General features: G+C 38.0%; 1 protein-coding gene across 2 annotated transcripts in view; it reads left to right on the top strand.

Annotated features, from left to right (window-relative positions):
• The window catches only part of Lyst (lysosomal trafficking regulator), a 153167-nt gene that overhangs the window by 13142 nt on the left and 113440 nt on the right, over nucleotides 1-26585 (top strand). The window contains exons 2-7 of one of the 2 annotated variants that reach the window (XM_041630874.1): nucleotides 1801-1880; nucleotides 3465-3550; nucleotides 6289-6484; nucleotides 18939-19029; nucleotides 20987-23066; nucleotides 24624-25635. In XM_041630874.1, the coding sequence (XP_041486808.1) occupies nucleotides 6296-6484; nucleotides 18939-19029; nucleotides 20987-23066; nucleotides 24624-25635 (3372 nt within the window). In that variant the 5' untranslated portion in view covers nucleotides 1801-1880; nucleotides 3465-3550; nucleotides 6289-6295. The remainder of the gene's footprint in view (nucleotides 1-1800; nucleotides 1881-3464; nucleotides 3551-6288; nucleotides 6485-18938; nucleotides 19030-20986; nucleotides 23067-24623; nucleotides 25636-26585) is intronic. The other variant, XM_041630875.1, reaches the window with a different exon arrangement.

Genomic DNA, 26585 nt, shown 5'->3' with positions numbered 1-26585 from the left:
CCAACTTGTTTACATTATTGTAGCTCTATAATAGAGCTTGATGACAGGGATGGTGATGCCTCTGGAAGTTCCTTTATTGTATAGAATTGTTTTGGCTATCCTGGGTTTTTTTTGTTTTTCCATATGAAGTTGGTTATTGTTCTTTCAAGGTCTGTGAAGAATTGTGTTGGATTGCATTGACGGGGATTGCATTGAATCTATAGATTGCTTTTGGGAGGATTGCCATTTTTATTATGTTAATTTTACCTCTCCAAGAGCATGGGAGATCTTTCCATTTTCTGGTATCTTCAAATTTTTTCTTCAAAGATTTAAAGTTCCTGTCAAACAGGTCTTTCACTTCTTTGGTTAGTGTTACCCCAAGATATTTTATGCTATTGGCTATTGTGAAGGGTGATGTTTCTCTGATTTCTTTCTCAGCTTCTTTATCATTTGTATATAGCAAAGAGGTCAAGACTGTGATGGGTACACCTACAGAAACAGTTTACCTGACCTAATGAGAGCTCACCAACTCCAGCTGTACAGGGAGGGAACAAGCATAGGTCCAAACTAGTCCTTCTGGGCAGACTGAGGAGCCACTGCCAGTGGGACCAGGATTTATCCCTACTGCTTGTACTGGCTTTTTGGGAACCTACTTTCTTTGAATGGATACCTTGCTCAGCCTAGATATAGTAGGGAGGGCCTTGGACCTTCCCCAAAGCAATGTGCCTTACCCTCTATGAGGAGTGGATGGGGGTGTGGTGGTGAGGAGGTTGGTGAAGAGAGTGGGAACTGGGATTGGTATGTAAAATAAAAAAAGATAGTTTGTTTTCTTTTTAAAAATAATAAAAAAGAAAAGAGTAAAAAAAAAAAAGAAAATTACAAACGAATTGTTAAAAAACTGACCTTGTAATTGGATTCAAAGAACAAACAAAAGTTCCCAGCTTTAGTTCTTTGTCTTCTCTAACACAGAGAGAATGACCTATAAGCAGATTAATGAAGGTAAAAGTAAGACAGATAAAAGGGAGACAGAGGCAGATGTATCTGTGAGTTCAAGGCCCCCCTGGGCTACACAAGATCAATGCAGAAACAGATCCAGGTGGTGGTGGCTCACATCGTTAATCCCAGCACTAGAGAGGAATATAAGCTGGGATGAGACAGAAACTTGCTCTCTTTCAGTCTTAGGATTTCTTAGAGGTAAGAGCTCTCTAGTGGTTTGAACCCCAATATCTATCTGTCTCTGGGTTTTTATTATTTATTTATTTATTTATTGATTGATTGATTGATTGATTTTCGAGACAGGGTTTCTCCGTAGCTTTTGGTTCCTGTCATGGAACTAGCTCTTCTAGACCAGGCTGGCCTCGAGCTCACAGAGATCCGCCTGCCTCTGCCTCCCGAGTGCTGGGATTAAAGGCGTGCGCCACCACCACCCAGCTTATTTATTTATTTATATTATTTTTTTTATTACTACGTGCAAAGTTGCAAAATTTAAAAGAATATAGACTTCAGTGAAATTGACATTACCCTCATAAAATTTCAGAGATGACTTTAAAATATTGGTAGTCCCTCTGGGCTTTAAAAAACACATGGGGAAGGTAAGTAGTTTCCATGGGTTCTCTAAGAATTTATTCTAGATGATGCTAATCACCTTGCTCCCCCACCCCCTTTGAAGGCAGATGATGTTGCAGCTGTAATGTATGTAGAGTTCTGTGGGCAATTAGCTGAGCTGCTGTTATACTGTTCACTGGTAGTGTGGGCTGCATCTATTCTCTGACTCACACAAAGCTCCATGTAGTCTCACATGGCTCCTTGTTCCTTTTCCAGCCTGCTTTGTCTTCTAGGGCGTAGAATAATGAGTGAAGACATTATTATAATAATGAAGACTGTTTGCCAACACACTCAAGGTAACTTTTTGGATATTAAGTATTTTAAAACATTTAAAGATCACTTTTAGTTTTCTAAAAACCTTGCTATTAAAAATAATCCCTTATAGCCAATAAAGAAACATTTCCTCATGTCTTTCTGGTAACGACTATAAGAGAACAGAAAGCTAAACAGAAGCATCTTGTTGCTCTCAGAAGCAGGAAATTTTCCTTAGCATTCTGGAAGTAGCCTTTATTGTATTATATCCAGAAGAATTTCATTTCATTTAAAGAATTCAAACAAAACAAGGAATTCAAGAATATGATATTTGGTGGGACTTCATCATTATTTGGTTTTGGGGTTTTGAGTTCTCATATATCTTCAAATACCTTTCACACTGACAGGAGAGTTATAAATTGTCTGTAGAGAGATTGAATTGTATGTGGGTGATATCCAACCATTCCCTAGATTCCGTTTAGCATTCTTGTCTCATTCTCCTTTGTGGTTAATTTGTGTTTTATGTGGAGGTAGGAGTTGGAAAAGGAAGAGTAGAGTGTTGTGGCTATGTTTACAGCTCTATATTCCAGGATTTCCTTCATCAAGACTCAGTTCTTGAAGTTAGGCATTTATTTCTTTATTTTCATTCTTAATTTTTTTATTAATTAAGAATTTTATGCTTGCATATATTGTTTTGATCAAGTTCACATCTCATTCCTTCTCCTCCATTTTCTCCCTTACCCCCCCACCACTTCCCTCCCAATTTCATATGTTCTATTTCTCTTTTTTAAACCCAGAGTTCACTTAGTGTTGCTGGTATGCATAAGTGTAGGGTCATCTACTGGAATATACAGAATCTCTCAGATACCACGTCCTTGAAGAGAAGTTACTCTTCTTTTTCTAGCAGTCATTACTTGTCAGTAGGTCTTCAGGGGTAGAAGTTCCTGACCACCTCCTCCCTTCATTCCGGGTCTTTGTCTGGCTTGATCTTGTGCAGGTCTTGAACCACTGTCAATTTCTCTGTGGAACCTCCCTGTTGTATGAAGGAAAATACTGACTATAGTCACCTACTGCTTCTTTTTCTTCTTACAACCTTTCCATCTCCTCTTCTTCCATCCCTGTGCCTTGGGAGGAGGGGGGTGTGGTATAGATGTGCCATTTAGATCCACAGTCTCTTATTCTCTGCATATTGGGCAGTTATGGCTCTTTGTGTTAAATTGTTACCTACTCCACAAAAGAGGCGTTTCTCTGATCAGGGTCAAGAGATACACTAATCTGTTGATACAACAATTAGGCTTTAGGAACCGGTGCTACCTGTACGAGACACACAGCTCTGCCCCAGTCTCAGTTTGGGTGGGTAGGGGCTGGGGTTGCCCTCTACCTGTACTACCTGTATAAGGTGTGGAGCTTTGCCCTGTTCTCAGGTCAGTGGTGGGTGAGTGGGCTTTTAAGAGGTTCTCAGCTAACTAGGATTTTTTTCTTTGAAGTGTGCTCTTGAGATCATGAATAATTTGTTGCCAGTTATATATATCACATATAAAAACTGGCTGATGATATTTTGCAAGAACTTTTTAGCATTATTTGTGGTTTATTATTGCTGCTAATGTATTTGCATCTTTTTCTTACAGGTGAAGCCTTTTGCTGAAACAGTTTCATCTAGTTCATGAACCAAAATATTAGACATTCTGAATGTTACAGAAGTGTTGAAAGACTGGTAAGTAGAGTAATATTAGCAGTCAGAAGTCTGGGGTCAAGGTGAAATTTTGGAGTTAATATAGTTAGAGTAAACAATTAGATTCTCTATAGGAAAGGTGTATATTTAGATTGTATAGTTAGTATTTTTATAGCTATGAGCATGTGTAACCTGTAAAACCATGCATAGTAATAAGTACCAGCTAGTGTAGATGTAGCTTTCCTGTGCTGTAAATCTTTGTTTCTTTACACGTATACATACACATTCACAAACTTACCTGAGCATCTTGAATGCTAACACCGATTCTGGGTGTTGGCTGTAATCTCATGTTCTATATCTTTTTAAAACATTTGTGTGTAGTGTATGTGTATTTTTGTGTATGTGCTCACATTATGTATTCTTTATACTTTTCTGAGTATATGAAATATTAGAAAATATATGCCCATCTGTTCAGCTGATATTCAGAATGGCTGGAAAATATTCAGGTATATTCAACATTTATTGAAAGAAGTAATGAACAAAATAGAAATACCCTCTAATGACCTACTAGCGTTGTGTTCTGTTTGTGTGCAGTTAGGATGTCGCTGTTGTATGATTACTGCATAGGAGAATTCAGAACTTTGGCAATTTGTACATAATGGTAATTTGTTGCCTGGCATAGTCACTCTAGTCAGTGATGATATATTATATTCTTTAAAAATGTAAAACAGGCCGGGCAGTGGTGGCGCACGCCTTTAATCCCAGCACTTGGGAGGCAGAGGCAGGCGGATCTCTGTGAGTTCGAGACCAGCCTGGTCTACAAGAGCTAGTTCCAGGATAGGCTCCAAAACCACAGAGAAGCCCTGTCTCGAAAAACAAAAAACAAAAAAAAAAAAAATGTAAAACAGATCAGGTTGTGGTGGTGCACACCCTTAATCCCAGCACTCAGGAGGTGGAGGCAGAGGCAGATGGATCTGTGAGTTTCAGGACAGCCAGGGCTACAGAGAAACCCTGTCGGGGTAGAGGTTGGGGAGAGAAAGTAAAACAGTGAACCTTGGTGTTCTCATTGTAGGATAACTGTGTAAAATAATAAAATTGTTAATTAACTTGATTTGAACATTCCATAGTGTATTTGATAGATATGTTTTAAAATATTGTGTTTTGTACAATAAATGAAATTTTGTCAATTTAAAAAAATAAAGAGTAAGAACTTTCAGGAAGAGTTTTTTTTTAAAATATTTGAATACTTTCTTGTATTATATATGTGCACTCATGTGTTTGCCTGGTGCTGCAGAGCCCAGAAGAGGGTGTCATATCCCCTGGGACTGCAATTACAGAAGGTTTTTAGGTGCCACGTGGGTTCTGGGAGCCAAATATAGGTCCTCTGCAAGAGCAGCAAGTGCTCTTAAATGCTCAGCCTTCTCTCAGTTCTCCAAGTTACTTCTAGCCATAAGATAAAACTGTTCTGAAGCTCTTTGAGTACTATGTTGTTTATGATTTTTCTTTTCTGAGTGTACATTTTTCTGTCTTCATTCCCTGCATGTTTTACCTTGCTATTTTCCTTAATGCTAAAGTAACACATTGCTTTTTATTTGGCTAAAAGTGGCATAAGCTAGGCAGCTAAAGTTCTTCAGTTCTTACCTGACAGGAATCACTTCCTACATTAACTAAGTATTGGAGTTTTAGGAGAGTAAGCCAATGACTGGGTAATATCAAGAGAAAAATTCTATGTTTGTCGGGGTCCAGCCCCAACATAAATCATTTCTTACCAGCATAGAGGTGTGAGAATATTAAAGACACAGTTCACTTGACAGTTTCGGGAGGGAGTTTCAGTGATCATTCAAATCCTGAAATCGCCCGCGTTTATTTTTCAAACAGCTTTTATATCAACATAAACTGAGGGGGAAGGTAACAAAAACTTCATTAACATTCTGTTTCCTAGGTAGCGGGGAATGACTTAAGTCACGTCTTGCTTATGTCCATTTTGTCACCTAGGCTGAAAACACCTCTTCCCCAGGTGACCTCATAATTACAATAGAAGGAGTAGAACGACAATTGCATATCCTGACCACTTTCAGGATGGCACTGGCTTGGCTTTACTACCAAAGGAGCAGTGCCAAATGTACTGGTTAGTCTCCAACCCTCAGACAAATGTGGGAAACAGCCTGCATTCTCGGCTCCCACGTATGTTATGTTCTATTATTTATCCTATAGTTTAAGATTTATTTGTTTTCATTTTGTGTGCACAAGTGTCTTGTCTGCACATGTATGTGCATCACATGTTTGCTTGGTGCCCAGGGAGACCCGAAGGAGGCCTTGGATCCCCTGGAACTGGAGTTACAAGGCAGTTGTGAGTTGCCATATGGATATGATGGGGACTGAATCCTTGTCCTTTACAGGAGCAGCAAGGGTTCTTAACCACTGAACCATTTCTGTAACCTTCAGTTTATATTTTTAAAAGAGCCATTTATCTGTTTTAAATATGCAAAGTAATTGTTTAGTCTATATAAGAGAGAAAGTCAGAACCTCCCTTAACTATCACTGTTCACCTGTGTCTTCTCTCAAGTGGTGTCACTCATGCCTGCCTATCTGTGCCAAGGTTTCAAACCCTGGACTAGTACTGCCATGTAGGCTTTACCTAATGAGGTCAGAACTGTGCCTGAGAATAATAGAGAGCTAGGGATTGATATATAACAATCTTAAGTCACTCTACAAATCACATACATTTAAAGGTAAATTTATATTCATTTAAAAACTTTTATATTCTTTTCATTGTATAGCTCTGTCATGAGTACTGACAGTAACTCATTGGCACGTGAATTTCTGATCGATGTCAACCAGCTCTGCAATGCAGTGGTCCAGAGAGTGGAGGCCAGGGAAGAAGAAGAGGAGACACACATGGCAACACTTGGACAGTACCTTGTCCATGGTCGAGGATTTCTGTTACTTACCAAGCTAAATTCTATCATTGACCAGGTAATGTTATACAATTGTTAATCAGTCTGTTAGTCCTGGTCATCAGTTAGTAACTTGTAGATTCTATACTTTCTGAGAATCTCTTTGAGTTAAAGTCCTATCTGTTAGGTATTTCTTAAGATGAGCCTCTCTGCCGACACAAATAATTCCAATAAAGACCAAATTAAACCGAATTAAAAGATTAATGGAATGCTCCCTGGTGGTCCTGGGAAAGCATGGAGAGAGGAAGAGAGAATAGGGGAGATCATGCAAAACCCAGAGACCACATGTTCATTCTCTGAGGGGGGGGGGCAGTCTAAATAGCCTGTGGGAGTGGTCTTGACCTTCCCTGGGGAGGGGTTACTGTTTGGCAGGCTGTCATGACCCTCCCTGGGGGGGCGTATTATGCCAGGAGCCAGGGGTGAAGCCCCCAGGCAAAACAATCCAGACTTTTTGTATAAAGGGGTGTTAGGAAGCTGGGGTGATGCTTCAGACCAAACACTATTTTTCACATTATTCCAACATAAAATTTAGCCCCATAAGTGGAAATATTATTTATTTGGATGTCACGGCCACCCTCGACCCGCAAGGATGATGCGACACCCGGAACTCTTCTCACTGCAGTTTTATTCAGGACATTATTCACAGCAATCTTTCTCGTCTTTCCTTCCTCTCTCTCTTTTTCCCTCTCTTCTCTCTCCGGGCAAACCTCTCCCAGCCCTTAAGTAGGCATGGGCTGCCAACCCCGAACTGCCAGGTGGGCACTGCCCATAGGTTCACGCATATGCAGGCAGCTGATAATCATTGCGTGATCAGGCCTTAGCCATCTCAGGAGTTGATTATACATCTCCATCAGGTGTGATACCACGCAGCTCGCTACATTTGGATACTTTTTAAACTGTCTGAAAAAATCTTAGAATTTTAAAAAGTGACCTTTTTTCTAAAGAAGTTTCATATATATGCCTTTTGCAGTTGGTTTGAATACTTCAGAAATAATCTCCAAGTCACCAATAATATATTGTTATTATATAAAGAAAGAAATACTAGCACTCCCCTTGGTGTCATTTAACCAAAATCAAGGCCATATTTGAATTCTCTACTTCATGCTCCCTACATCTTTCATCTCCTCTCTTTCTACTGCATAAGTCTGAATCTATGATGCTTAAAGTTTGCCCTATAAATCTGTCCCTGTATCTGTGTATAACTCTGTGTGACTATCCCTGACAAAGGGTTTTGTTCTGTCTTTATTGAACAGCACAGAAGGTATCACATGGGGAAAGAGTGAGAGATACTTTACAGAAATCTTTAGCAGAGTTTTACAAGGGATCAGGTATAGAGTCCAGTTAACCTCAACTGACCCAGATAACAGACAGTATCCCTGCCTTGAGCTCTCCTTGTTAGCTAGCCTCCCCGGGTCTGTGGATTGTAGTGAAGTTATCCTTTCCTTTACAGCTAAATTCACTTATGAGTGAGTCCCTACCATGTTTGTCTTTCTGGGTCTGGGTTACCTCACTCAGGATGATTTTTTTTTCCAGTTCTAACCATTTGCCTACAAATTTCATGATGTAATTTTTTTAACAGTTTACTAATACTTCATTGTGTCAATGTACCACATTTTCTTTATCTGGGTTGTTTCCAGTTTCTGGCTATTACAAATAAAGCTGCTATGAACATAGTTAAGGAAGTGTCCTTGTGGTATGATGGAGCATACTTTGGGTATATGCCCAAGAGTGATATAGCAGGATCTTGAGGTATATTGATTCCAATTTTCTGAGAAACTGGATATCTATCCATTTTATAAGATTGCTTTCAACCTCTATTTTTCTGCTTTCAGCAAATGATTATTAGAACATTCTTGGAAAAGTGCACAATTTAGGGTTACAGTTATGCATTAGTTTAGGTTATAAAAGTTGATTACATGGGAAATCCACAGCAAGTAAAGTTGATTGTTAAATTATTCTCTTAAAGGCAGGTAAACTGTATGAGTATACAGTAGAATAGCAATTTTAAGTCTTTTTTGGTGTTTTTGAGACAGGGTCTCCCTGTGTAGCTGTGACTGTTCAGGAACTTACTGTATAGAGCAAGCTGTTCTTGAACTTGCCAAGACTTACCTGCCTCTGCTTCCCAAGTGCTGGGATAAAGACATGCACCACTATGTCCTTGATATAGGATTCCCCTCTGTATACTGTGAATACGTTTTATTACCATTGGTTAATAAAGAATCTGCTTTGGCCTATGGCAGGTCAAAATAAAGCTAGGTGGGAAATCCTAACAGAAATACATAGAGAGAGTAGGTGGAGTCAAAGAGATGCCAAAAGACACCAAAGGAGGCAGATGCTGGAACCTTACTGGTAGACCACAACCTCATGGCAACAGAATAATAGAAATGGGTTAATTTAAGAGTTAGTTAATAAGAATCCTGAGCAGTGTTGTAATTTAATATAGTTTCTGTGTGATTATTCAGGTCTTGGTGGCCGGGAAACCAAAAAGTAGTCTCCGTTTATATGTCCTGACCCAGTGTTAAGTCTTAGGTGACCTCAAGGTGTATTATTTACTCTGGTTGTGAGGCTCAGCAAAAGTTCTAATCTTGTAGAATGTAAGAAATATTTTCTTAATAATGAATCACCACAGCTTTTGACTCTAATGGCATGAGATTATCCTGCTTATTAGTAGAAACATAGGATTATAGTTCAGAAAAAAGAGTTTATGCTTTCAGTAAAGATCAGAATGCAGTTTTAAAAGTTTAATATGAGTTATATTTAGGGAACATGCAAATTGTAGAGTGAAATAATCTTTTAGCTTGTATACATTCAGTTTTTTAAATTATACTTTTTTTCTCTTTCTGCTCATACGCTTCTTTTCCTTCTTCCCTTATCACCCTCATGTTATTGGAAACAAGGTTTTGCTTTGTTATCCTCGATGGGTTCGAACTCATTCTATAGAACTGTTAATCCTCCTGCCTCAGCTTCCTGGGTACTAAGAGTATAGGTATGTAACATCACATCCAACTTTTCTTTTTAAAGATACTATATAAAAAGCACCATAAATATAATGCACTTACCTAAAATCTAATAAAATATATATAACACTTCTGCTTATAATTCTATAAAACATTATTATAAGAACCTAAAGGATATATAATTAAGTAGAAAATGATTAAATTTTCCTGTGTTCAAAGAATCAGCACTGTAAAGGTACATATTTTCTCCAGATTGACCTATACCTTCCAATATAATCCTAATCAAAATCTCTAGCTTTTCAACTAACTCTGTTATGGAGATTTAGTTCATATATTATAATCTTTATTTGATATGCAAAATCCAGTTGTGGTTAGGACACTCAGAAATATGTGCACCATCACGATAGCCAATTTTAGAATACCCTCATTATCTCAAAAGGAAACCTGTAATCTAGCCATCCTCTTCCACCCTCCTCCTAGCCCTAAGCTACCACTAATCTGCTTTTTGTGGCTGCTGTTTTTTCCCTATAATCCATGAAATATCCTTTAATGTATTATTAAAATGTCTAAAATCATCCAAGTCATATATAGTTTTTCAAGTAATGTTTTGCCAGGCTTTAGCATTAAATATTCTAAATGAATTTGAAATGGTAACTTATAGTTGTTTAAATTATTTTATTTTGTGTGTATGGATGTTTTACCTACATGCATGTCTGTGCACCCACAGAGGCCAGAGAGGGCATCAGATCAGCTGTCACTATAGTGACAGATGGTTGTGAGCAGCTATATGGGGCTGGGTATCGAACCCGGGTATTCTGGAAGAGTAGCTAGTGCTTCTAACTACTGAGCCATCTCTCCAGCTTCATAGTTTTGTTTGTATTTAACTGACAACCAAAGGTGCTGAGCACCTTTTCTTATATGCTCATTGACCATATGCATACTTTTTTAGTGATTCTTTTCAAGTTATATCTTTTTGTTGTTGTTTGGGACTTTTTTTTGAGACAGGGATTCTCTGTGTAACACTGGCTGTCCTGGAACTCACTCTGTAGATCAGGATGGCCTTGAACTCAGAGATTCACCTACCTCTGCCTCCGGAGTGCTGGTATTAAAGATGTGTACCACCATTGCCCATTATATGTTATTTTTAAGGCTAAACTCTTATCAAATTATGCTGTATATAAGTCTGTTGGTCCCTTTGTGAAACAGTGTTTAATATGTATCTAAATGACTAAAAATACTTGAGCTTTAATTGCAATAATGTTTTTCCTATGCAGTAATTTTTTATCCTTTCTTTCTCCCTAGTCACTCTTTGGAATATTTATAACATTGACAGTAGGGAAGTAGATGTTGTCTTTGGAGTGCAGACAAATAGCCATTTTAAAAATAGAGTTTATCTATATTTGGTTATTTTGGTTAGTGGAGAATGATGATTTGAGTCTTTAAGGGAAATTAATTGAACAAAACACTCTCTTTAAAGATGGAATCAGAATAGACACAAAAATGCATATTACAGAGTGGACTGTAGCTTTTATATGAAGTAGGGGCATTTCTTGAGTATTTGGGGGATGTGGTGATTTATGTCCTTCTTCATCCACTGTGGACCCTTTTTGTTTTACCAATATCTAATATAAAGAATTATGAGAAGCTGGGCAGTGGTGGCGCACGCCTTTAATCCCAACACTTGGGAGGCAGAGGCAGGCGGATCTCTGTGAGTTCGAGACAAGCCTGGTCTACAAGAGCTAGTTTCAGGACAGGCTCCAAAACCACAGAGAAACCCTGTCTCGAAAAACCAAAAAAAAAAAAAAAAAAAAAAAAGAATTATGAGGACTCTATTGAGAGAGAATTAACAAAGTAAGTGTGCATATGTAAAATATGTAGTTGGATACATTTTAACAAGTATTTATATCTTCATGCAACCACCATCACACTCAGTGTTTCATCATGCCCTTTGCAGATAGTCTCTGTCAGTTGCCCACGAACTGATGTGTTGATTACTGGCATCTAGGTATAATTCTGATTTTCTAGAACTTTGCATCAGTGATCACATAGTTTTCCCTCTTGTGACTCTGAGATTGTTGTATCTGTTCTGTGCATCAGTCAGCCAGTCATGTTTGTTATTAGTGCTTTGTTGTATGTGTGTATCACAGCTTAACCAGTCACTTATTGCTTAATCATTTCGACTAAATGCATTTGGTTATTATGAATAAAAATGCTATGGGCATTCTTATAAGTCTTTCTGTGGTTGTGTTTACAATTTTCATTGGGCATGCAAATTACTGGTGAAAGGATAGTTATATGTGTAATGTTGTAAGAACCATTTTTCAGTGGTTGAACCATTTTTTTAAATTTCATTAAATATATATGAGAATTTTAGTTGTTCTATACATAGAACAACTATATTTAGCCATTTATAAGTGAGCATGAAGAAGTATCTGATTACATTCCTGGCAACTAAGGATACTGGGAACTTTTTAATGTACTTATTGACCATATATATGTGTGTGTGTGTGTGTGTTATATGTTTATATAACATACATATACTATAATATATAGTGACATGTAATATATATATATGAAATGACTATATATGTATATACACACACATAATGATCACTCCTTTTCTGCAAGAGATATGTGCTGATACTGGATGCAGTATGTAGTACTAAACTATGTGTATTTTCCTATCCTGTATATAAATATATGTGGTGAGGTGTAATTTATAAGTTGAACACAGTAAAAGATAAGCAATAATTGATAAAATAGAGCAATTATGTACTTTAATAAAAGTCATTTACATTTTATGAGTTATTTCTTGATTTTTTTTTTTTTTTACACTGTAGTGACTGTCGATAACTAAAACCACAGAAAGTGAAACTTTGGGGAAGGGGGACTATTGTATCTTCTTTTGTGAATGTCTAGTTTGTTCCATTTTGAAAGTCTAATTTTTTCTTTGTCATCTATCCAGTTCTTCATGTATTAGAGATAGAAGTCTTTGTTAGCATGCACGTATTTTCTTTGTAACAGGCGCCTCCCCTCTGCTCCCCCTGCTTCCCTTTTTTCTCTTCTTGTGTTTCCTTCTTTTTATGTTTTCAAGATAGGGTTTCAATAGGCAGTCCATGCCTGCCTCTAATTCTTCGTCTTCCTTCCTTGGCCTACCCAGTTCTAGATTTAGGTATGTGCCACTGCACCTGGCTACCTTTTCATTTCTTAAGTGTTTTCTTGTTGTTTTTAAATGTTAGGGATCAAACTCAAGGCCTCTTGAATGTTAAGCAAACACCTATACCACCACCCTTAACAGTGTCTTCAGAAAAATAGAGTTTTCTCTTTTACAGTGGTATTTTCTGTTCTAAAAAATTGTGTCTTGCAACCCTAAAGTTCTAAGATATTCTACTTTTAAAGCTATTTTTATTCATGTATTTATTTAATTTTGTTGTAGTGTTGGGAATCGAAGCCAGAGTCTCATGAGTACAAGATAAGTGAGCAATATTCTCGGCCTTCCTAACCTGTTAGTCTTGTTTTTAACCTTAGATCTGTGATCCAGTTAAAATTACTATTTGCATAGAGTGTGAGGTAGGCATTATGGTTCTTATTCTTCTCTTTTGCACATACCAAATGTTATGGCATCATTTTTTTTTTCCAGAGCCTCTTCTTTCCTAAATGAAAACACTGGTGATGTTATTGAAAGTATAACACTGCAGAGAATACCCAAATAAACCGATTTATACTTTGTTCATGGACTGGGAGAACACAGAAGTGTCAGTCCTTTCCAAATTAACTGTATACTTAGTGGTTTCTATCTGGACTTTCTGTTCTGTACACCAGTCTGTTATTTGTTCTTTCACCAACACTGCACTGACTTGATTACTGTGGTTTTTAAATAAAAGTAAATCTAGAGGGCCAGCAAGATGGCTTTCTGGGTCAAGGCCCTTGCCACCAAGCCTGAGCCTAATGGCCTGAATTTAATCCTTAGAACACACATGGTGGAAGAAGAGAACTGGCTCCTGCAAGGTATCCTCTGATCTCCACACATGCATCATAGCACAAGTATCACCCCCCCCCAAATAAATTCAGTAAATCAATCAATCAGTAAATAAATAAATGTTTTCTTAAAAAGTAAATTCAGAAATCAGGTCATATGAGTTTTTCAATTTTTTTTTTTTTTTTTTTTTTTTAGATTTTTCAAGACAGGGTTTCTCTTGTAGTTTTTGGTACCTGTCCTGAAACTAGCTCTTATAGACCAGGCTGGCCTCGAACTCACAGAGATCTGCCTGCCTCTGCCTCCCGAGTGCTGGGATTAAAGGTGTGCCCCACCACTGCCCAGCGAGTTTTCCAATTTTATTCTAGTTCATCAGCAATGTCTATTCTGTGTCCTTCGGATTTCCATATAAATTTTACTCAGTTTGTCATTTCTGTAAAAATACTTTAGTGTGGGTGAAGTACACAGATGGTTTTTAAATGTTGCACTAAGTTTAGATTTCTGTGATAAACCCCATTTGTTAATGATTTATTACATGTAATCATTTTAATCTATTAAATAAGTTATTCTTTTTAAATGGCAGAGAGCTGCTTCTTTTTTTTTTTTTTTTTTTTTTTTTTATTTTTCGAGACAAGGTTTCTCCGTAGCTTTTGGTTCCTGTCCTGGAACTAGCTCTTGTAGACCAGGCTGGCCTTGAACTCACAGAGATCTGCTTGCCTCTGCTTCCCGAGTGCTGGGATTAAAGGCGTGCGCCACCACTTCTGACAAATTTAAGTTTTTGTTTCTCTCTCTCTCTCTCTCTCTCTCTCTCACACACACACACACGCACACACACACACACACACACACGGTAGGGCCTGATTGGGTTTGTAGGTTTCCACCCATTCTGAGGGCGTGAAATATTTTTATTCTACATGAATAGTTCATTAATTCTTGGTCTCCAGGACTCTTGGCTTCATGCACTAAGAACAGATTGATTTTTTTTTTTAACTAGGGTTGGGGAACAGAGACTTCTTCATTTTTTGCCTTCCTTCACACTTTTAGGTGAAGCTGGTAGTATTTCCATCCTCTAAAATTTTTTTCATACAAGTATATATTGTATGTTGAATATATTCCCCCATATTCCTTTACTCTTTTCTCTCTCCTCTCATAGTTTTCTTAAAAGTATAACTTTCTTTGGAATGTGGGTTTCATATGAATCTTAGTGGAATTACCTCTATATTACTAAAGCCATTATATATAAAACTGATTTTGAGACAGACTTTTCTGTACTCTTACTGAGGTTTTTTTTTCTTTTGAGACAGGTGTCTCTATGTAGTTAGTCCTAGCTGTCCTGGAACTTGCTATATAGTCTAGGCTGGCCTTGAATTCAGAGATTCTCCTGCCTCTACCTTCCAAGTCTTGGCATTAAAGGCATGTGTATTTATGCCTGGCAATACCTTGCTTTTAATGAAATGCATTAGTTAAGTGGAATTTTAAAGTGTAATGACAGTTTTGAGGGTGATAGCACATACCTATAATTCTAGCACATGGAATACAAATATAGAAGGATCATTGTGAGTTCAAGTTTGAAATCAGTCTGGGCTGCCATAGTAAAGCCCTGTATAAAGCAAATAGCAAACAAAACATAATGATATATAAATGGAGAAGTAAAAGTACTGTTTTTCAAAGTGATGTGAAAGCCAGGCAGTGGTGGTGCATGCCTTTAATCCCAGCACTTGGGAGGCAGAGGCAGGCAGATATCTGTGAGTCTGAGGCCAGCCTGATCTATAAGAGCTAGTTCCAGGACAGGCTCAATAGCTGCAGTGAAACACTGTCTCAAAAAAAAATACTATACTCAAAGCGATGTGTACAGAAATAAAAACAATCAATAGGAAATGTTTTTAGCAAAGCTTAAAAAAAACAGTACAGACTTACATGTTTTCTTTAGCTCTGTATCTATTCAGTTGGGATGGAAAAAAGATTAGATAGTCCCAATGAAGAAACTTTTTTAGATGTATCATACCATACAATAGAATAAATTCTTAGAGAAGAAATGAAGACTAGCAGTGTGTTCACATGCTGGTATCATATGTTTTTACATTTGTAAAATTAAATTTAGTTAGTATGCAAAGACATTCATTTGTAATACCATTGGTAACTTCAGTAACTCTGAATTACTTTCTAGCTATAGTCCATGTTCCTTGATATGTCAAACAGTCCATGACCAGGTCCCCACTGATGCCTACCTTTGAGCCTCCTAGAAATGTGTCTGGGCTGGGATCTCAGCCTTTCCCTGACTCACTAGTTTTTCCTTTTCCTCCAGTCACTACCACTCCTGGATGCCTAGCATAAAAAGAACTGTGCCTGGTATTTGCCAAGCACTTGTAACGTGTTTCTTGAACTGAGCAGAGAAAGTGACACTTCAGTGAGAATGATTTCATTATTTATTATTGTAGGGTTTTTTTTTTTTTTTTTTTTGGTTTTTCGAGACAGGGTTTCTCTGTGGCTTTGGAGCCTGTCCTGGAACTAGCTCTGTAGACCAGGCTGGTCTCGAACTCCCAGAAATCCGCCTGCCTCTGCCTCCCGAGTGCTGGGCTTAAAGGTGTGCGCCACCATCGCCCGGCTTGTAGGGGAAAATTAAAAGGCATGATCTAGCCTTTTTCTCTTTTAGAAATGAAGACAAAACAGTAAGTATCAAGGGAAGGTACGATGTAGTTTCATTTCTAAATGTCAGGTCACTAGAAAACCAGAGAATGGTTCTGTACATGGCCTGTATTGCTTGATGTAGTGTGTGTGGATCTGACATGAGGGAACAACCTCATTTCTAGGTACTGTAACTATTATGCATACTTTAGATTTGGGGAGATAAAACTAGAGGGATTTATTTGAAATAACTAAGCCCTACTTTTCCAGAGTGCCTACAAATAAAAAAATTATTTATGGGTCTCAAAGACAGAATTACATGTGAAGTTTCTCTGAAAACCAGAAAGGATTAAAAAAATAGGAATATATGGTACTTTAAAAGTAATAGAGCTGGGTGGTGGTGGCACAACCTTCAATCCAGCACTCAGGTGGCAGAGACAGGCATACCTCTGTGAATTTGAGGCTAGCCTGGTCTTCAGAGCTAGTTCTAGGACAGCTAGGGTTGTTACACAGATAAACCCTGCCTTGAAAAACTATAAATAAATAAATAGTAATAGAATCAGGGCCACTGAGATGGCTCAGTGGGTAAAGGTAATTGCTATAGAAGCCTAGTGTGCTGGATTTGACCCCTAGAACTCATGTTCTGGGGTGGAAGGAGAGAAACATGCACACAAACATTATGGCGTGCACACACGCAAACACATACAACAACAAAATTGTTGTTGATATTGTTAGGGAGCGTTTCCTCGATAACGAGTTGTGTTAGAGCAATTGAGTATTAAGTGAAGAGTTGTTGCATTAAGCTGCCAATGTATTCCTCCTCCCCACCTAGGACTGCTGTTTTAGCATAGCAGGGTCAAACCCCAAAGATCTGTACTTGCTCTCGTCTCATCCTTTCAAGAGCTTGTCTATAAGTCTGCATAGTGAACTGGGGACAACAGGCATTAAAATCCTGAGGGGTTAGAGAAGTTTCTCAGGAAGAAGTGGGTAGTGAGCCTCACAGAGCAGATATTGCTGGAGCTAGGCCTTACATGGTAGGATGGTATTAGGGATGTTCCAGATCATGTGAAGGCAGGAATGTCTGTTCACATAATGGTGAGATTTGTCAGTGTACTGCTATAGAGCAAGGACTCACCAGGACAGTGTGCCTGTTCCATTAGAATTCACTAAAGACTCACATTAGGAGGACTCAAAAGGTTAATGAGCTAACAAGTTTTTACTTTATTTGAGACTGGGAATCTTTAATTCCCTTGACTCTTCAGCCTGCTGTAACAGGGACTTTCTGTTCATTCCATTATCACTCCACTAAAGCTGTGATTGTGAATGTTACCAGCACCCTTCAGTTGCTAAAGGCTTTTCAGCCATCATTTTATATAGTTCAGAAATGACGGCTTTCATCCTGTTTAATGCCTTTTCTTTCACTGTTCTCATCTGTGGTTTCTCTGGTTCTGCCTCTCTCTGCAATTGTCTGTCAATCTGCTCAACAGACTTACTTCAGCACTGCCCACCTTAAAGACTTTTGGAGCTCTGAATACCAGTGTTATCAGTTCTTTCTCATTGTTCTGCTTGCTCTCCGGAAAACCTTACATATGTCCTAGGTATCCACCCAGATGACTTTTATATCTTAAGTTCCCAGTCTGTATATTATCTGTCTATTAAAAGTGGTCTCCATTTAGACATCTTCCCAGCATCTCAAATTGCATATGTCTAAAAAAATGAATCTGGGTTAATGAAATGTCTCATCAGGTAATTCACTGCTCAGCCTAATAGCACATGCACACTAAATATAATTTTAAAAAATTAAGGCAGTCTGTCTTTACTCTAACCTATTACCCCTCTTAGACTTTTCTCTCTTTGTGGAAATATTATTAGCCACCTCGTTACTTAAACGAGAGACCTGTGAGGAGTCTTTTTCTTCTTTGTGCATCATTGAAAATGAACTGTGAGTCAGTTCAGTTCTACCATATAGTTTCTCATATGTCTCTGTGTTTATTTGTTGTCAAGTTACTTAGTCATCATCTCATATATGGGCCATGTGATCTTGCTGCTAACATTGGCTGTTCCCATTTACCACAGTTCTGCCCAGCAAATCTATTCATGTCATCCTGATCCCCTCCTCAAAGATTGTTGTGAGAAGGAATAACTCCTGGATTAACTGTTCATTAAATACTCAACCACATGTCCCAGGTATCCCAGGAGTAGCTGTCTCGTTGCAATCCTACTTCAACATTTCAGATGATTATTTTTTTTTCTGAATACTATTTCCATACTAGGGTTCTGTTTCTTACTGGGAAACTTACTGATACTACATGCCTTCTGTTGTTCTGTTTGTGTGTATGTATTTTATGGATCAATTAAAGGGAACAACATGGACTGTCTACTTCAGAAAGACTAATATAATAGAATACTTGAATAGAGTGTTCAGTCAGTATACTTAATTATCTTCACTGATAAATTTTTTATATGTGTTATTATTGTTGCTTTCTCTTTTTAAAATTGTCTTCTAAGTTTTACATTTAACTACACGAAGACTTACTTTTTTCCTAGTAACCTTGTTAGTTTACTAACTTAAAGGCTTTAGTTTTTTATTTTTACTTAACAAGTCTGTTTTTTCATAGGTGATGAATTCTTGCAATGTGCATGATAGCAGTAATAGCTCTTCGTGGGAATGTTAGCAAGGATGTGCTAAATACCATCACACAATCTTACATTCTTCTGTGGTTGGAAATCTTATAAATTCAAAAGTATCCACAGTTTGACTTGGACTTAAAATAGGATGATTTGCTCTTCAGTTTTTCAAATGTAATTGTTTTTAAGGATAAAAATTGTTTTTGGTTCGGTTGAATACAAGATAAATAGGAGTGAATGTGTCTTGGGCCCTTAGAACATGAAAGACTCTTTTGCTTCTGACCCAGGCCCTGACATGTAGAGAAGAACTCCTGACACTTCTTCTGTCACTCCTTCCCTTGGTGTGGAAGATACCTGTCCAGGAACAGCAAGCAACAGGTATGTCCCTCTTCACAGATTGCTTGCATTGTCATATCCCTTTGGGAAAAGAAGTTTATTTGCAAAGCTACCTCTTCCTGATTGGTTAATGCAGTTTCAGAGTAGTAGATATTGTGGTGATTTATTATATACCTAGTATGAAAAATTCATTAGGAAAGCACAATTTTTCTTCTTCCAGTAATATAAAAGTCCATGGTGCTTCTGAGAGACGTCCATAAATGACAATTACAAATACCCGAAGAAGCAGAATACTTACCTAATGGAGTTGCTAGATATGCCATAGCGTTAGGAAAATGGGTGGTGAAGAGTTTGAAGAAAGGAATTAAAGCCCATTGCTTAAGGACGGCTATCACCAGTACTCTAAAAGTGACTTCTGCAATATTTGCTTTAGTTCAGTTTTTCTAATTTTGCTTTTGAGGGATAAATTGGAAGTCATAGTTTGTTTCTAGGCTAAGTAGAATTATGACATGAGATCAATACATTTTAATTTCTTATTTTGAAAAATATGCATTTATAAGTACGTTAAATTTCAGTGGAAGGATAAACCGGTTTTCCCCTGGATCATTTCTGGAATACTTTATGAATCTCCTGGGTTAAAAATAGTCTTCCGTATTATATTTTAATGCTGTGTTTATATTTTAATACATATTTGACATAGAACTCTTTTAAGGAAAATATTTAAAGACTTCTAATATTATTTTCCTGATTATTTATTGATTCATTAACTACTCTTTTTTTGAGTTTGCAGAATTAGAAGTTTGTTAACCACTTAAGAGTTGATTACTGCCATTTTAGGGAAGTTGCCTTCATTGATGGCATTTTATATTTCTGTGCAATTGGTCTCTTTTAACATTTGTTCTCATTTGCTTTATTTTCCTTCTCCTAGGTAAAGTGCAAAATTCTACTAATGGGTTTTTATTTAGTCCTCCTAAATTACAACTCTGTTTTCTGTGCATTTTAGCACATATTGCTACAAAGAGAAAGATTCATTTAATTAGATCCTTTCCCTAAGAAATGGCCATTGAATGCTGCCCCAAGCTCTGGGGACTTAGGATGGACTGCTGATCTCTCTACATTTGGCTAGTTCAGAGAACAAGGCCCTAGAGAAATACTTTGCTTGAACAACTCTTTTAACCATAGTCATGATGAATACTTGATATATACTATATGATTTTTGAGTTCATTTGGGTGAATATTGAAGTTCTGAGAAGCCACAGACTAACACTATGTCTTAATTACAGCATCACTAAAGGTTTGTAAGTGGTGAGCATAGCAGCTGGATAGTTCAAGCTCATATTTAGAAATTAGAATGCAGTAGGTTCAACTCATGTCCAATTTCCTAATTTTTCTCTTTGCTGTCCTCAAAATCAAGTTGTATCTCTTGAGCTATTACCACCTGGTATAGAGAGTAGGAAGGATAAGTGTGGGCGGAAGTGACCCAGAGATGTAACTAGGGAAAGCAGACTTGCAGGAAAATTATACCAGGCCAGACTCATAATGTGGGTTGTAAGAGTCATTGCCCATACATGTTGAGCTTAACGGGTACTGACATATTCTTTTTTTTTCATACACTTTTATTCCCCAATACAAAAGGGGGGAAAGAAGGCAAAAGACTGCTTTAACATGACACAAAAGACAATCAGAACAGTTACTTCAATACTTGAGACATCAAGCCATTATTTCCTGAGTAAAACATTTGATGTCTTGGGCAGGATATACAGTGAACATTCCCTAGACCAAGTATCCTGTAGGCAGTCACTCCCTATGCCAAACTTCTTATTTTAAATGAACAAGCAGGAGTATGCTTAAATTCTCTGATCTTTGGTCAGGGTGGAGTGAATCACTTCTATGGGCCATCTTAATGTCCAAAACAAAAGTAACTACTCCCTTGGTCAGGCTTTGTAGTCACACCTGTTGGGTACTGACATATTCTAAGTGTATTTCTTGATTTTATTAGATTTTAACTTGCCGTTGTCATCTGATATAATCCTGACCAAAGAAAAGAACTCAAGTTTGCAAAAATCAACTCAGGGAAAATTATATTTAGAAGGAAGTGCTCCTCCTGGTTCAATCTCTGCAAAAGTAAACCTTTTTCAAAAAAGCAGACGACAGCGTAAAAGTACCCACCGCTACTCTGTAAGAGATGCAAGAAAGACACAGCTCTCCACCTCTGACTCTGAAGGCAACTCAGATGAGAAAAGTACAGTTGTGAGTAAGCACAGGAGGTCCCATGTGCTACCCCGGATCCTGACGCAGTCTCCTAAGGAAGACCACCTCCTCGCCAAACTTGTCCCCTCTGCAACCAAAGAACAGATCCTTTCTGACACCATGACTTTGGAAAACTCCAGAGAAATCATCCCGAGACAGGATTCAAATGGTGACATATTAAGTGAGCCAGCTGCCTTGTCTATTCTCAGTAACATGAATAACTCTCCCTTTGACTTATGTCATGTTCTGTTATCGCTATTGGAGAAAGTCTGTAAGTTTGACATTGCTTTGAATCATAATTCTTCTCTAGCAGCCAGTGTAGTACCCACGCTGACTGAGTTTCTAGCAGGCTTTGGGGACTGCTGTAACCAGAGTGACACTTTGGAGAGACAAGTGGTTTCTACAGGTTGGACTGAAGAGCCAGTGGCTTTGGTTCAACGGATGCTCTTTCGAACTGTGGTGCATCTTATGTCAGTAGATGTTAGCACAGCAGAGGCAATGCCAGAAAGTCTTAGAAAAAACTTGACTGAATTGCTTAGGGCAGCTTTAAAAATTAGAGCTTGCTTGGAAAAGCAGCCTGACCCTTTCTCACCAAGACAAAAGAAAACACTACAGGAGGTCCAGGAGGGCTTTATATTTTCCAAGTATCGTCATAGAGCCCTTCTTCTCCCTGAGCTTCTGGAAGGAGTTCTACAGCTCCTTATCTCTTGTCTTCAGAGTGCAGCTTCAAATCCCTTTTACTTCAGTCAAGCCATGGATTTAGTTCAAGAATTTATTCAGCACCAAGGATTTAATCTGTTTGAAACAGCAGTTCTTCAGATGGAATGGCTGCTTTCAAGGGACGGTGTTCCCTCAGGGGCTGCCGAACATTTGAAAACCTTGATCAACAGTGTAATGAAAATAATAAGTACTGTCAAAAAGGTAAAATCAGAGCAACTTCATCATTCCATGTGCACGAGGAAACGGCACCGGCGCTGTGAGTATTCCCATTTCATGCAGCACCACCGTGATCTCTCAGGTCTCCTCGTTTCAGCTTTTAAAAACCAGCTTTCTAAAAGCCCCTTCGAAGAGACTGCAGAGGGAGATGTGCAGTATCCCGAGCGGTGCTGCTGCATTGCAGTGTGCGCTCACCAGTGCTTACGCTTGCTGCAGCAGGTTTCCCTGAGCACCACCTGTGTCCAGATCCTATCAGGTGTACACAGTGTCGGAATCTGTTGTTGTATGGATCCTAAGTCTGTGATTATCCCTTTACTCCATGCTTTTAAGTTGCCAGCACTGAAGAATTTTCAGCAACACATACTGAATGTCCTTAACAAACTTCTTCTGGATCAGTTAGGAGGAGCAGAGATTTCACAGAAAATTAAAAAAGCAGCTTGTAACATCTGTACTGTGGATTCTGACCAACTGGCTAAGTTAGAAGAGACACTGCAAGGCACCTTGTGTGGTGCTGGCCCTTCCTCTGGCTTGCCCAGTCCTTCGTACAGATTTCAAGGGATCCTGCCCAGCAGTGGGTCTGAAGACTTATTGTGGAAATGGGATGCATTGGAAGCTTATCAGAACTTTGTCTTTCAAGAAGACAGATTGCATAACATACAGATTGCAAATCACATTTGCAATTTGATCCAGAAAGGCAATGTAGTTGTTCAGTGGAAATTGTATAATTATATTTTTAATCCTGTGCTCCAAAGAGGAGTTGAATTAGTACACCATTACCAACAACTAAGCATTACTTCTGTTCAGACTCATATGTGTAGCCAACTGAAACAGTGTTTGTCTCAGGAAGTGCTTCAGATCTATCTAAAAACTCTGCCTATTCTACTTAAATCCAGGTTTGTGCATTTTTACAGTTGGATGAATGCTTTGAATATGAGATAAAGTCTGTGTGTGTTTAAATTTCTAACCTTGATGTCTCCAGGACCTCAACCACAGTATAATCATAGTTACTATATTGCTTTCAAGGATTTAATTTGTCCACAAAGAAAGTACTCTTCCCATGTCATGTTTTAAACATTTTAAAATTTACTTTTCTGGGGATAGTTAAGGAAGAGAGACTAGAGATGTTGATATTTGGCTTCTCAATGGAAAAAAAAGGTAAAAGTTTTTAATATATTTCTGAGGAAAGAAGTGTGTGGAATGAAGATGTCAGAACAAAGTCAGTTAAGATTAATTTTTTTGTTTTACTATGTAGATAGAATATTATAAACCATTAAGATGTTTATAAAGATCATGTTAGAACAAGACAATGCTTATTTTATGAGTAAAATATAAAATAATAATTTTAATGTATTTACAACAGTGTATAATTTATACATACGTGAAATATTTAGTTCTCGAGTCAGTGGCATTGAGGAGATCATTTCTTAAATATCATAGTTGCGTTTATTACTCAAAGTTGAAAACACAGATAGGCAAAAAGAAAGTTTAAGTTGTCTTCTATCAGTGAAACTTTCAAATTCATGAGATTGTTAAGTATGGGATACTTTACAATGACTGTGTAAGTAAAGCTTAATGGACAGATTGGCCATTTAAATTAATGCATATGTAATATGGCTACCTTAAAACTGACATGGAGCTGGGCGGTGGTGTACGCCTTTAATCCCAGCACTCGGGAGGCAGAGGCAGGCAGATCTTTGTGAGTTCGAGGACAACCTGGTCTACAAGAACTAGTTCTAGGACAGGCTCCAAAGCTACAGAGAAACCCTGTCTCAAAAAAACAAAACAAAACAAAACAAAAAAAAAACCTGACATGGATTCTACCAAGCTAAGCTATATTCATCTTTTATATCTGTGCTGTTGACTTTGATCAACTCAACAAATTAGAAGAGAACTATAAGGAAACTCACATGGTACTAAACCTTCAAGTTGAGAGAATATCTTCCCAAGATTTTCAGCTCTGTAGTTTGGTTCTTTCCTTTCCTAGAGTGTAGTATAAAACAGATGGAAAGTCTGAGCAGAGTGTTAGACAGACAACCAAGTGAGCAAGTGAACAAATGTATGCCTGCTCTCCTGTACCCACATCAGGGGTGGTATGATATTTAGAATTTCTATGAAATTTACTATTGAAATTGAAGAAAAAAATTCTTTCTTGAGTTACTTATTTTAATGTGTTATATATATAAACATTTCTTTTTAAATATAGCTAGAGCTATATATAAACATGTAAGTGCAATTAGAAAATAACTTGAGATCTTAATCAGTATCTTAGAACTGTTCAGTGAGTCAGAGTAGGCAGTGGTCAGTATAGAGCACACATAGAGAACTGTTCAGACAGTGAGTCAGAGTAGGCAGTGGTCAGTATAGAGTGTCATGTTTACATAGCATATGTGCCTATTTGCAAATGTTTCACCATGTTATATAAAATATTTTATTTTTCCTATCTCTTACAGGGTAATAAGAGATTTGTTTTTAAGTTGTAATGGAGTAAACCAAATAATTGAATTAAATTACTTAGATGGGATTCGAAGTCATTCCCTCAAAGCATTTGAAACTCTGATTATCAGCCTAGGGGAACAACAGAAAGATGCTTCAGTTCCAGGTGCCAATGGGTTAGACATTGAGCAGGAGTTACCCTCCTTAAGTGTGAGTCCTTCTCTCTGTAAGCAGCAAGCTTCTTCAGATTCTCCTCGGAGTCTCAGTAAGTTTTATGCCAGTCTCAGAGAAGCTTATCCAAAGAAACAGAAGACTGTTCAGCAGGATGTTCACATAAACACCATAAACCTCTTTCTCTGTGTGGCTTTTTTATGTGTCAGTAAAGAAGCAGATTCTGATAGGGACTCTGTCAGTGAGTCGGAAGATACTTCTGGCTATGACAGTACTGCCAGTGAACCATTAAGTCACATGCTACCGTGTCTGTCTCTTGAGAACGTCATCTTACCTTCCCCTGAATGTTTGCACCAAGCAGCAGACATTTGGTCTATGTGCCGTTGGATCTACATGTTGAGTTCAGTCTTCCAGAAACAATTTCACAGACTTGGTGGTTTCCGAGTGTGCCATCAATTAATATTTATGATAATCCAAAAACTATTCACAATTCGTGATGAGGAACAAGGAAAAAGGCAGGGAGAAATGAGTGTAAATGAAAACCAAGAGTTAATCAGAATGTCTCAACCTGAAATGACATCGAAGGAAGGAGATGTGTCATCTTCAGCAGCACCAGAACTGGGACATCTGAAAAAGAGTGCTGACAGCTTGAATGACTTAGAGTCACAGCACATGTTTCCCACAAATGTAGAGCAGACTTTGGTTACTGAAGCTGTTCCTGGGGAAGCAAAGGCATTTATGAATCAAGACAATGAGACCTCTCTCCAGAGCATACGACTTTTGGAGTCCCTCCTGGCCATTTGTCTTCATAGCTCCAGAGCCAGTCAACAGAAGATGGATTTGGAGCTACCTCCTCAGGTGATGCTTTATCCTCAGTCCAGCTTATGTAACATATATGTGTAGTGTATTATTATATACATGTCATAACAATATTGACAACTTATTTTGCTACATATTTAAATTTTATTTTCTTGTATTAATTATACATAAATCTGAAACTCATTATAACAGTTTTATGTATACAGTGTATTTATATCAATTTACCCTTCCTGTTCTCTTTTTTCTCCTCCCACTTTCACTCACCCTCTTCCTCTACCCAGCTGGGTTCTCTCTCTCTCTCTCTCTCTCTCTCTCTCTCTCTCTCTCTCTCTCTCTGTGTGTGTGTGTGTGTGTCAGTGAGTGTGTGTGTATAAGTAACCCATTACATTTTATTAGGGTTTTTTCTAAGAATCTGGATGAAGAGTTATTTACCAAAGCAAGAGTTCCTTGCCAGTGGGTTATACCACAGCGAAAAGTATCCTCCTCTTCCCCAGTAACCATTAATTCGTTCTAAATACTGAGCGGGCTGGGACCTCAGAAACTCTTCTCCCTATTAAATCCACAGGGAAGGAAGGGGCCTCATGGCCCTCCCCCTCCCATTTGCCACTTACTTTGTTTTTACAAAGTTCTTTTGTGTGTAGCAGGATACAAAGTATGGAGGGATACAATGGCTCACATAATCCAGCTCTAAAGAAGCTTACTGTTTAGTTTTCTGCAAAAAGCCCCTTGGGATAGTTTGTGAATTAATTCTTAAATGAATATTTATGGATGTTGTGTTTTAGAGTTTCAAAGTTCACAATCTTTGTGATACTGTTAGGTACTCTGCTTATATTCCCTGACCTTTGTTTATGGCTCTGGTATGGTCATCATCTGGTCTGTACCTACTTGTTTTACGTGTTAGACTTAGAATTCCATAAAAGAAAAGCAAGCTTTTTTTTTGTTTTTGTTTGTTTTTCCACTGTTACAGAGATCTAGGCAAACAGTAACAG

This window comes from Microtus oregoni, unplaced genomic scaffold (genome assembly GCF_018167655.1).
Source record: "Microtus oregoni isolate MIOR12 unplaced genomic scaffold, Mior012 000035F_ref0000213, whole genome shotgun sequence".
NCBI classification, from domain to species: Eukaryota; Metazoa; Chordata; class Mammalia; order Rodentia; family Cricetidae; genus Microtus; species Microtus oregoni.
Note: the sequence above shows the minus strand (reverse complement) of the source record. Positions and strands in the feature narration are given on the sequence as shown.